The 12,686-nt window shown below is 34.0% G+C and overlaps 1 protein-coding gene across 16 annotated transcripts in view; it reads right to left on the bottom strand.

Moving 5' to 3' along the window:
• Positions 1–12,686, bottom strand: part of bt (projectin protein bent) — a 486,238-nt gene that overhangs the window by 115,504 nt on the left and 358,048 nt on the right. For all 16 annotated transcript variants that reach the window (XM_083117398.1, XM_083117403.1, XM_083117397.1 and 13 more), the window contains 6 exons: positions 12,208–12,489; positions 11,422–11,562; positions 10,593–10,751; positions 6,881–7,183; positions 5,538–5,819; positions 736–1,035 (listed from right to left, as the gene is read on the bottom strand). In XM_083117398.1, coding sequence (XP_082973524.1) covers positions 736–1,035; positions 5,538–5,819; positions 6,881–7,183; positions 10,593–10,751; positions 11,422–11,562; positions 12,208–12,489 — 1,467 coding nt within the window. The remainder of the gene's footprint in view (positions 1–735; positions 1,036–5,537; positions 5,820–6,880; positions 7,184–10,592; positions 10,752–11,421; positions 11,563–12,207; positions 12,490–12,686) is intronic.

The following is a 12,686-nucleotide window of genomic DNA, read 5'->3' as shown; positions in this document are numbered from 1 at the left end:
TGTTAATAGATTTCAAACCAAGTATCACACTTACAATGAAAAATACTTGCAGAGCAAGAAAATCATTGAGCAAATTTCTACTAAATTGAATCTACTTATGAAATGCTTTGAGCTACAATTAAAATAATGTGTTAAGTTTGGAAGCATAAAATGCTCCCAATAATGCAATAACACAAATAACTTTCCAAGAGAACATGTGCAACGAAACCAAATGGTGGTTTTCAAGAAGAATCCATGCCAATATTACATAAAATTAACATAATTTTATGCAGTGAAAGAACTTAGTGAGTAGTAGGAATTGTAGTTTTCCTGGCGACATGATTTGAACAAGTGTTCTTGTGTTACCAGGCAGGTTAATTCAGTGTTAGTATCCATAGTTTCGATCGCATGCTTTACATCAAGGAATGTTGACTGGAGACCAAGTATATTGCTGGTTGGTAATCCAAGAACACTTGCTCGAACTTAATGACTGATAAGAAATATCCATCCAACAGCTAAATTGGCAATCATATGAATGGTATAAACAAACAGAAGTTTATTAGCATGATAATTATGTCAATAACTGATAATTATTGTAATTAGTTGGTTAATCATAATAATTCTCATTTATGTTAGCTTAAAAAGACTCAAGAGCTTATTTAAAAAATGAAATTAACTTATAGCCAAGTACTACGTAAATATATATAAGTCTCACTAAAATGATTTAATTGTGCCCAAATGTAATTGAAAACTTACTGAATGGATCTTTAGCTATGATTGGTGACAATGTTTCAAGAGGTTCGGACTCTCCTTCCTTATTAACAGCCTTCACTCTGAATTGATATTCATGTCCTGGAATCAAACCAGCTACTTCCATTTCAGGGTCCTTCGTCCTGCCAACAGGCAACCAGATTCCTGTATCAGGATCAAATTTTTCAACCAAGTAATTGTCAATTGGTTCACCACCATCGTCTTTTGGTTTCTTCCACTTAAGCTTGCAGCCATCTTTATGTATATCCGAAACCTCAAGGGGACCTTCTGGTTTACCAGGTTTAGCTGGAAGAGATGATATTCAGATATTTAGCAATAATTTCTTAGACAGAACAGAATAAGCATAATAATTGATCTAATTTTTGAAATTAAAATAAAAAAAAGATTCATGTAGAAAAAGAAAGAGTAATGCACATAGTTAGGACATATTAAAACAACATAAATATTTGAGTTAACAAAGAAAATATTAACAAAACATACACAAACAAGAGTAATAGTTGATTGTAGAATAATAAGTCTAGTCTGTGTTGTTAAGAAACATGCATAACAAAGATCAATTCTTAAATATCAAGTGATGTTCAAGGTAAATTACTTGTGTACGATAGGTACAAAAAGTTGAAAATAGAATTTCATCCATATTTATCATCCATATTTTAATTAATTGTAAAAAAAGAAAAGTTTGTTTTAAATTCAATTTATGCCCACATGAGCTAAATTGGACTGGAATTATAGTTTCAAGTTGGATCTGAAACACTGTAGAACGTTTCATCCAGGAAACTTCCATCCAGGAAAAGAACCCAGTACCCCTTGATTACCAGGAAACAGCAGTAACACCTTCACTGCAATCAATTAAATAATTGTGAAAATAACATTAACAAAATTAAAAAAATAGGGATGGTTAATTGGTACCTTTTTTAGCAATAGATGGAAAGGGCATCATCAATAATAATTATATACATATGATATTATTACAAATGCTCTGTAATCAAATGTATAATTTTGTACCATTTTGATATTGTTTTACACCTTTTAATTTATAAAGAAATATTTCTTCATGAAATATTTGCCATTTTATTTTAAATTTAAAAAACTATTAGTAATTGATATAGATAATTTTTACATATTGCATTACAATCTCATATTGGCCCATACTTAATATAAATAATTGTTTAAGATTGGGAAATAATTATAATACTGTGATACAGTAGTAAGCACTAAAGAAATTCACAGTTAGTTGTTACAGAAAGTTACAAATACACATGCATACTGGAACAAGAGCTGAATATAATGTTGTCACCTTATTATCAAGGTATCTTGTGTTCAACAATATGAATTCCATACCAGAATTTAGATTACAAGTATTTTTACTGACTTTAATGACTTAAATGTTAAAAATTACCTACAGTATCAGAATATGGAACTACTCATTAATTGCAATATGAAGGGCTCGGGTGTAAAACATGGTAAGTGTCATTTTGGTCAATTTGGAGTTACAATGTGCATCGTGTAGTCCATCGTAAATGGAGTTGAATCGTACTCGAAGTGTTTTGTTTCATTAACAGATGACAGAGCTAGATGTGTTGAAAGTTATGGTATCTACCAGTTGTTTCATGTAAATATGGCAAGTAGCAAAGATGGCGGCAAAACGGCTGTTACTGAATTGCAACGTGACTCATAAAGTTCGCAAGTATTGAGGCAACAGCAAAGATGAGAACGAGTTAGTAAGTGTATATGATTCCCATAATGACCCGGAATATGTACCACTGACTAAGAACGAGGAGAATGAAGAGGTTGGCAATCAAAAATGTGACTAAAACTGTGCATGGCCACGTACATTCTATTTCATGTAAAACGTGGTATCTACTGTAGATACCATTGTTTACATGCAGCAGTGCTCATAATGGCAGTTTTGAATTAAATTTTACTCTCGTACTTGGATGTGAACTGCGATCTAGTAGAGAAGCACATACTTTTCTTCTACTAGATATAAATAACTGTAGTCACATAGAAATTAGTTTGATTTTTAATTGGGTATGCACATTTAAGGCTGCTTTAAGATACCATGCCTTACAAGGAACGTCAAAAATGTATTACACTTAGGGAATATGTAATTTGATCTGAATCATAACAATTATTTGGAACAGTTTAGTTTTTTTTGTATAAAATATTTCTTTCATAAATCTGTAATGTGCATTTTAAAAGTTATAATATTTCTATGGTAGGCCTAATAACATATTTGTAATTTAATTAACTTTCGTATTTATGATATGTATGACTTTGATGAAAGCAAATTATTTTATTGTTGATATTGCAAATATGTCTTCTTCTTGGTTCAAAAATATAACTATTTTAATCCATCAGAGCTAAATATCAGTGAAAACTATTAAAAACTTAAGCCCTGTGTACATTTGAAATCATTCTTTACAAACATGTCAAGTTAAAGAAAAATACGAGGCGCATCCAGAAAGTAAGTTTCCCTATTTTTTTCCTGTGAAAGTAAACGTAATGAGCCGTGTAAATTGCGCATTCGCAGCAGAGCTAAGACGTATCAATCATATGCCAGGTGGACAGATCCCGCCCGGCGCCAGTAGCGAGGCAGCAGTGGTCCGAAGTGGAAGCTCGTATTCCTTCTCCCGCCGCATGCCAGTAGCGAGGCAGCAGTGGTCCGAAATGGAAGCTCGTATTCCTTCTCCCGCCGCATGCGAGGTTCGGTCGTGATAAAGTTCCTGAATGCACAAAGCATTGCACCAATTGACATTCATTGTCAGCTCTGTGAGGTCTATGGGCCGAACATTATGAGTAAGCAGATGGTGCGTCGCTGGTGTCAGCAGTTTTCGGAAGGTCGTCAAAGTGTCCATGATGAAGAGCGCAGTGGGCGTCCGTCCCTCATCACCGATGATCTGGTTGAGCTAGTGCGGCAGCGCATCGTAGAGAACCGTCGCTTCACGATTACAGAGTTGAGTAGCCTTTTTCTGCAGATATCACAATCCGTGTTGCATGAGATTGTCACGCAGCGCCTGCTGTACAAAAAATTGTGTGCCAGGTGGGTGCCGAAAAACCTGACACCCGAACACAAAATGAAACGTTCAGGAGCAGCACTGACATTCCTGCAACGGTACCATGATGACGGCGATGATTTCCTCGACAGGATCGTCACGGGCAATGAGACGTGAATTTCGCACTTCACCCCGGAAACCAAGCAGCAGTCAATGCATTGGCAGCATAGTGGATCTCCGGTCAAGAAGAAATTCAAACAGACGCTGTCGGTACAGAAAGTGATGTGCACCGTGTTTTGGGACAGGAAGGGCATTTTGCTCATTGACTTTCTCCCCAGAGGTGAAACGGTGAACGCTGACCATTACTGTGAAACACTAAGGAAATTGCGACGTGCCATTCAAAACAAGAGGCATGGCATGCTTACTGCAGGTGTTGTGCTCCTCCATGCCAATGCTCGTCCACATACGGCTCGGCGCACAGCAGCTGTTTTGATGGAATTTGGCTGGGAGTTGTTTGATCATCCACCTTACAGTCCTGATCTGGCTCCCAGCGATTTTCACGTTTTCTTGCACCTCAAGAAATTCCTGTCCTCTGGTGAGCGTTTTGGCAATGACGAAGAGCTGAAGATGTCACACGCTGGTTCCATTCACAGGCGGCAGAGTTCTACGACAGTGGGATCCAAAAGTTGATACCACGATACGACAAGTGTCTCAATTCTGGTGGTTGCTATGTTGAAAAATAGCTGAACCTTTGCTGTACCTGTTGCCAATAAATTGTTTCCTGAAACTGTGTTGGTTTTTTTTTTAAAAAATAGGGAAACTTACTTTCTGGATGCACCTCGTACAACAGAAAGTTACAAGGTCATAATTGTGTCTTCATTGATTTGCTTTATTTTACTTCGCGTCTTGTGTCACTTTTGGCTTATTTGCGAAGATGGAGATGAGTGATGATATGATGAATTTGATGAATAAGCACTCAAAAACATCCATGCCCAGGCTGGGATTCGAACCCGGGACCCCTGGCATCGTAACACGATTTCCTAACCACTCTGCCACGGGGCTGGTAATTGTTATCTTGAAGATAGAGATTTAAACTAGGGATGGCCTTTTCGAAAAAATTGTTTTTCGATTTTCGAAAATGAAATTTTTCGATTTTTCATTTATCGATTTTTCGAAAAAAATTATTGTTTTTTAAAAAAATAGTCAAAAACGATTTTTTTTAGAAAATGATTTTTTCGAATAACGATTTTTTTTTGTAAAACCAAAAACGATTTTTTTTCTCGAAAAAATGAGTAGCCCAGGTTATTGTTTATTGAATAAAATTATTATTATTATTATTATTATTATTATTATTATTATTATTATTATTCAGAACTTACATCACAAGTTAGCTTGAATAAAGCTGTATAATATTGTTGCATGTAAAGCATGGTAACTACAACAATTCCTTGAACAACCCTCAAACAAATCGCATATAGCATCAGCGAAAAAATATTTCGAATGAAATATCATGTTTGTATGATAGTAAACATATAAGTGAATTATATTTGCTGTAAATAATTTAGAAATTTGTTTTAATTTGTAAATCAGATTTTTTTGAAACATCAACTTTCAACATCTCGAAACCTGCATTTTGTCACTTACCATGTTTTACACCAGAGCCCTTCATATCATAAAAGACAATGTGGACAAAAAGACCCAAAGAGAAGCCGTTTTACAGACCATGGATCTTCAAGGGCTGTCAGAAGATACAATTTGTTAGTTTAGCAACATTAAAATTCTAATACTTACAGACAACTATAATTTCAACTTCAGCTGAATCTGATCCCCATTTATTTGTAGCTTGAATCTTGTAAATACCACTGTCCTTTCTTTCAGGATGATCATTGAAAAATTTAGAGTTGTATGGAACATTTTCAACTCGTTTGGAATGTGTCTGCTGTATGGATTTATTATTCATGGTCCACGTTACATCAGGAGGAGGTTCACCAATAATTTTAACATCGAAAAATACAGGTTCACCTTCACGTACAGTGATGTTACGAAGATTCTTACGGTCGATCTTTGGTGCCACTATAAAATTTAAAATATTGCATTAAAATCACATTTAAAACAACAGATATTTGCATAAAAATATGTACAAGTAAAATATCGAGATCTGTTCCTTTTTCCTATATATTCTATCAATGGCATTATGATCTAGAAAGTGAAATTTCTCTAGTAAAAGGTACTCTTTGTGATACCTTATGAGAAGGTGCTGCCCATTATTGTCTTTTAATGCAGAATATTTAAAATGAAACTGAATGTGGTCAGTATTTTGTATGTTGTTCATTACATTAAGAGAAAATATACAAAGCATGCTCTGACTTTATTAAAAAAGGATAACATTGACAGATTGTCTATTGTACTGAATAGTACAACACTTCTGTAGACCAAGTACTGCATTAGTGTCACACATCAGTGTTCTATCTCATTATCTTACAAGATCTTAACTGGAACAGTGAATGAATTGAATAACAGTGAATGAATTGAATACATTTTCTAGTTTTTCAATTAAATCACTGCTAACCAGCCTACCTAGATCAGTGTGCATGTGTGTAATGTATTTAAAAATCATTTTATTTTGCTAGTTAGGAATCAAGACCCACAACAACGAAACTCTTCAAAATTAATCGCCAATTCATAAGTATGTATAAAATTAACACCTACAGAAATCTTACATATTATAACACTATTCAAGTTTCCATATTAATATTGTTGAATATTATTTCCAAAATTTTGCTTATTAATCCCTTACAAGCATTGGCTAAATTAAACATCAATTTTTGAGCATTTTGCAGTAACTTCTCATTATTTTATATTACTTCATTATTTTTAACTTTTCTGATTGTCAAACTATATATGCATGCAGTGGCGGGGGGGGGGGGGTATTGCCCCTCACCACCCACTTCTTGCCACTTATGCCCCACAATATGGCCTCTTAATACTAAGCCTTGTCTACCAAGAAAAAGTAAACTGTCCTTAACACCCCTCCCCCTGCAAACCCCCCCCCCCAAGTTTTGAGCCGCTACCATATGCATGTTATAACAACATAATTACACAAACACAATTTCATTAAATATTAAATATCTTACATTTCCTAGGCTTGGCTGTGATAGGCTTGCTTGCGTCACTTGGTTCACCAGGACCAGCTGCATTCACTCCACGAACTCTGAATTCATAAGTAACACCTTCTTCCAAATTTTCTGCAGTTCCTTTGCAATCAGGGCCCTTCACTTCTCCACATTTGGTCCAGCGAGTACCACCCTTTTCCTTTTTCTCAATTACATATCCAGTGATTGGAGATCCACCATCTTTAACTGGTGGAGTCCATTTGAGATCAACATGGTCAACATCCCAGTCAGTTGCATCTGGTGCACCAGGTGGGCCTGGTTCATCTATTTCAAAACAAAAATCATGTTTATCAGTACCAAAGCTTATCATTATTTTGGTAACCCCATATTAGCAAATGCGACTGAAAGAACACAGCTAAACAAGACTACTAAATGGTGTGCTAGTAAATGATTGAATAATAGATGAATAATACATGGGAAAGGTAAAGTGTACAACATCAAAGTATAACAAAGATCACGTCGTATTTCCAGATTTCATTCTATGGTTTGTAGCATATGAGAAACTGGCAACATTAATCTTTCTTTCCGTATAGACATTCAAGTTCCAAATGAAGAATTGTACATAATTTAACATAAAAATGTAACAAGATATTGAATTTAGTGCTTTTGCATGTGATGCAAATAAAAAGTCTGGTGAATTTAGCTGAACTTTTCTTTCTGTAGCTTCATTTGCAGTACTAATACAAACCATTTTGCTGTTCCAATTCTCTCTTGGTAATTCTAGTTTTAATTTATCTTTGCTAATTTTTCTTTACATTGTTCATTTCCTTAACTCTCTTATGCATGCAACACAATCTGAATTTAATAATTAAAATAATATTAATAGTTAACAACATAATTGACAGCATAGAGAAAATACAAATGACTATTGTGCATATCATGTAAATTTTAGGGCTGATACCCATACCAAGCCAAATACTATTACTGATTTCCACTGATACCAATACCAATGTTTGAAAATTTTAACAATTAAAAATTGTTCAAAATATTAATTAATATTAATGCAATTACATGCATTAATTTACCAGATAATTTTAAAATATGCTTAATCACGAAATCCATTTTGTCACACAATACTGGTGTAAAGTACTTGAAAATTTTGAACTTTTGCATAATTTGCAGGACATTTAGACTGAGAAATTGTTGTGTGGCAATTTTTTGGACTCTGCAAAATAGCCAAATTCTGGAAAACTATTGGCTGGTACTGATGAATAAATTCCAATTGACATTTTTTAATACTGATACATTGGCACTAGTCAGTTCAGTCCTGCAATTATTAAAGAGTAATAATATAAAAAAGAAATCCTACATGCTAGGGATGAAACGGATAACAGTCAATATAGGCACATTGGTGGGGTATCAGTAAAATCGTTGATAATTTTAGCAATCCAAAATTTCTATAAATATGCTGCAAATGAATTGAAAATTCTTCCATTTATCATATTGGTAAAATTATCGACAATTACACTGATACACTATATTGGCTCACACTGATAAAGTGCCAATTAAGCTGTGCCATTCCTAGAATACAGTGAAGATTCAAAATTCACAACAAATTAAATGGATTGAACTCTTTATGAAGGAATATTATGAAAAATGCTGTACAAAGGAGAATGAGATGAAGATAGAATGAATTTGAAGAAAATGGCATTGGGGATTTGAGATTAATCAAGATTATACACTTTGTAAAGAAAAAAATAGCATCACTTCATTATCTCTAATTTTCGGCATTTCGCTCTTGCATTTTCAGTTGTTTTATTGACATTCAACTTGATGATTTATTTTACTAACTGTTAAATATAATACTAACTCTCTTTTATATATATGTATTATTTAAGCCACCGACTTTGCAGAACTGATAGCAAAATTAAAGTAAATAATGCTTGTGGAATGTACACGCATAAAGACAATTTTGCAAGTACATAGAGTGATCAAAGATTCTACATGTATTAAGATACACCTATTTGTAATTACAGTATGTAAATACACAGACTAATACCAAGTGTGGCCATCTCTGGTCTTCCTAAGTGTTTCCAACCTTCGGCGCATGCTACAAATCAGATTTTGACAATATGTGGTGTCAATTTCATGAAACAAAGCATACACAATTGCTTCCATGAGTTTGTGTTTTGGCTTGTAAGTTTGTCTGGAGAGTTGGGCGGCTATCAGTATCTTTGAATATTCATATCTCGAAGCCATATTCACCAGCTGTGTACTGTGACAGGTCGTAATATCATCTAAAAAATACATTAATGCACATTCTTGATTGATTGATTGATTTAGTTTTATTTTACTTCACGTTTTGTGCCTCTAGGCTAATTTGCGAAGATGGGGATGAGTGATGAAGTGATGAAATTGATGAATGGACATTCACAAACAACCAAGCCCGACCGCGATTCGAACCCGGGACCCTTGGCGTCGCAGCGCGATGTGCTAACCACTCGGCCACAGGGTCGGGCAAATGCACATTCTGCCCAGAAGAGTGATCTTGTACAGTTTGTAGAACTATCCAGTTCAAAATTTGCGAATATACATCAGTGATAACAGTACTTGTAGACATGTGCAACCTTCCAATGATTTTTGGAGAAAAACACACACATATCATAACACTGCCACAACACTTTGAGTCTCTGAAATGCAATAATTTTGAAGTTCTTCTCCTTTCCACATCCACAAATTTATTTTGCTCTCATTACCCAGAAATTTAAATTGTTTTTAGTCTGAAAATATCACATTTTTTTGACTCTGTACCATTCCATAAACCGAAACATCTGAAAAATTCATGCCTAGCTTTCTTATGTGCTTCAGTTACTCTGGAATTTTTACATGATAGTTTTTAAGAAACACCCTGTTCCTTTAGTACTCGGGACATTACACTAGTATGGCTAAGGATAACTCCTATCTTGTTTTGAAGTCTAATTGCAATTTTGTGTAAACTCATCCCTCTGTTCTTTAGTTTCATGCCCTTTATCTTACAATCTACTTGAGATGTATTTTTCTTTCTGCCACAGTAACTTCTCAGTGATGATTTTCCATGCTGTTCTTACTTTTCAGGCAACGGTTATCTGTGAAGATTTATGCACATGAAGTTGTCACCCAATTTAGGGCTTATCTCTGAGAATGTCTATCCCTAAGTAATGCAAATACAAGAAACATTCCTGACTTACATGGGGATATGACACACTTTCTACCGATGTTTTTCTATAAAAACTATTCTAAATGCACTACTAACCACCAGGACACTCCTAAATAATATTAAAGTAACCAAACTGTCAATAATAAACAAAGTTTGCAAATTAGAATACATCACAGGCTCCACTAGTAACAAGCACATTTCAATCTCATGCCAATAGAACTGCATTAATTGATCACAAAGCCCTCTAGCAATAATTCCAATCACTAGACAAACAAAATAATAACACTCCATGACACTCTAATACTGGACAAATGCTTCAATAAATCGATTTCAAGTTGTGCAGGAAAGATAAATAGATTCGAATCCAAAACATTTCAACATTCATAATAAGAATAGAGTGATGTTTTTTTTTTCTTTACAGTGTGCATAAAGAAGATGCAGGTTGATTGTAATTGTAATTTATCAAATAGCAGAGGGGAAAAATAGGAAACAATAAAATTTATCTCATTTGAATATTTATTTATTTATGTTACTTACCAAATGGATTCTTTGCTATAATCGATTTGTCTGCATCTAAAGGTTCTGATTCACCTTCTGCATTTACTGCCATTACTCGGAATTTATATTCTTGTCCTGGTTGGAGATTTGTTACTTCCATTTTAGGCTCCTTACTTCTACCAACTGGTACCCACCGTCCTATTTGTAAGAAAATTAATAAGTAAGAAAAAAAATCAATGAAATATTATGTATTATGTCAAAATTAAAACACAACGATGAATATAAAATGGACTTTGTAATATATTGCTTGTTTTCTTGCAACTTAAATAAAAACAGCATATGTAATATAAATGACACCTTACACAATTATGCTCTACTAAAACATAGTTGATCATAAGAAACTGGAAACAAATTTCAGAGTACAAATTTGATAAATGAAAAGAAAGTAATAATTGAGGATTAAAAGTGGGTAACGTTGTAAGTGCCAAAAGCGAAAGTGTTGGGAAATCGCATCGTTCAGCACATCAGCCCATACAAACGTTCACACTAGTGCCTTTTTACACAACCTTTGAACTACTTAGAGGGCTACCAGCCACTTTTCATGTTTACCACATTATCAAGCATGGCACATTTCACAGTTTAACGTGGAAATCGGTGTTTGAATTCTCGTGGCACTTACAGCGTTTACTAATTTTAGTCTTCAATTCATGTTTAACATTACAATTTTTATTTCTAACCATGAGACCATTGTCAACAAAATTCCATTGGAAGTTTATAGTGATGGGAAATTTGGAACATACTTATGAACAGTCTATGATGTTCACGTGATATAAATTGTTATTGATTCTATTTCTTTTTACATACACACCTGTTTCAGTGTCCATTTTCTCAACTACATATTGTTCAATCGGAGAGCCACCATCATCTTGTGGAGGATTCCATTTCAAGTTGCATCCTTCTTTATGAACATCTGAGATCTTCAAAGGACCTTCTGGTTTTCCTGGCTTGTCTGTAATAATAATAATAATAATAATAATAATAATAATAATAATAATGTAATGATATGTAACCATTCTCTACAACTTATAAGAATGGTGGTCTGAAACTTACAGACATACAGGCAAGAGACAGAAAGTACTGATAGACTACACACACACACACACACACAAACAAAGAACACATTTGTTGCAACAAAAACAAATTGGAACAAAAAAAATGTTTATTTGAAAATGTGTAACTGTTTTATTAATTCATATGATTCATGCTGCATTCATTATCATTGCTCACCTCTGATACTCTAAGTGTAATTGATGCAATAAAGTGTGGCATAAAATGAAAAAAAAAAATAGTTACAAATAAATAGTAAAACTTAATTTTGTGAAATGTCATTCTTCATGTGTCTTCGTAGGTCAGTTCGTGGGGCCAATTTAAGTGTTCATCCAAAACTATTGTTTCTAATTTAGAACCTCTTAAACACAACACAAGAGCTTGGCTCCAGGAGATTTATTGATTGATATGGCAGAATAATGAAACATAAAATGTTATGAACATTACAACATTATGTATCACCATATTCCAACAAAGTATGAAATGTAGCATGAAACAACATGCAAGAGAAAAAACTGTGACACTAACTTCAGTAAATTATACTTACCAAGTACTGTCACTTCAATTGTAGCCTCATCTTTTCCAGAATTATTTTCTGCTTTAATTACATATGAGCCAGAGTCTTTTCTTGTTGCAATGGTTACAATAAATTTGCTCTTATAATCCTCATTATCAATGGTTAGGTTGTCCTTTGGTTCAAGTCGTGCTTTGTTAAGGAACCATGATTTTGTTGGAGGAGGTTCACCAGAGATTTTTACATCAAACCTAATGTTTTGACCAGCTTTAATGACGAGATCCTTCAGTGTACTTCTGTCAATACGTGGTGCAGCTGCAGTAGATAAATTACAATTAATAAATTGATTAATTAATCAATCCTTGAAATATAGTATGCCAATCACAGGTAGTTTCCACAAATGTTAAGTTCATAAGTTATGAAATTTCAATTCTTGACCAATGTATGGATTAGTGCATAACATTCCTTACAATGACTTCATGACCATATTATCCCTGTATGTCAGCACATTA

This window comes from Lepisma saccharinum, chromosome 2 (genome assembly GCF_977018435.1).
Source record: "Lepisma saccharinum chromosome 2, izLepSacc3.1, whole genome shotgun sequence".
Classification (NCBI taxonomy): domain Eukaryota; kingdom Metazoa; phylum Arthropoda; class Insecta; order Zygentoma; family Lepismatidae; genus Lepisma; species Lepisma saccharinum.
This window is presented reverse-complemented; position numbering and strand designations above follow the sequence as displayed.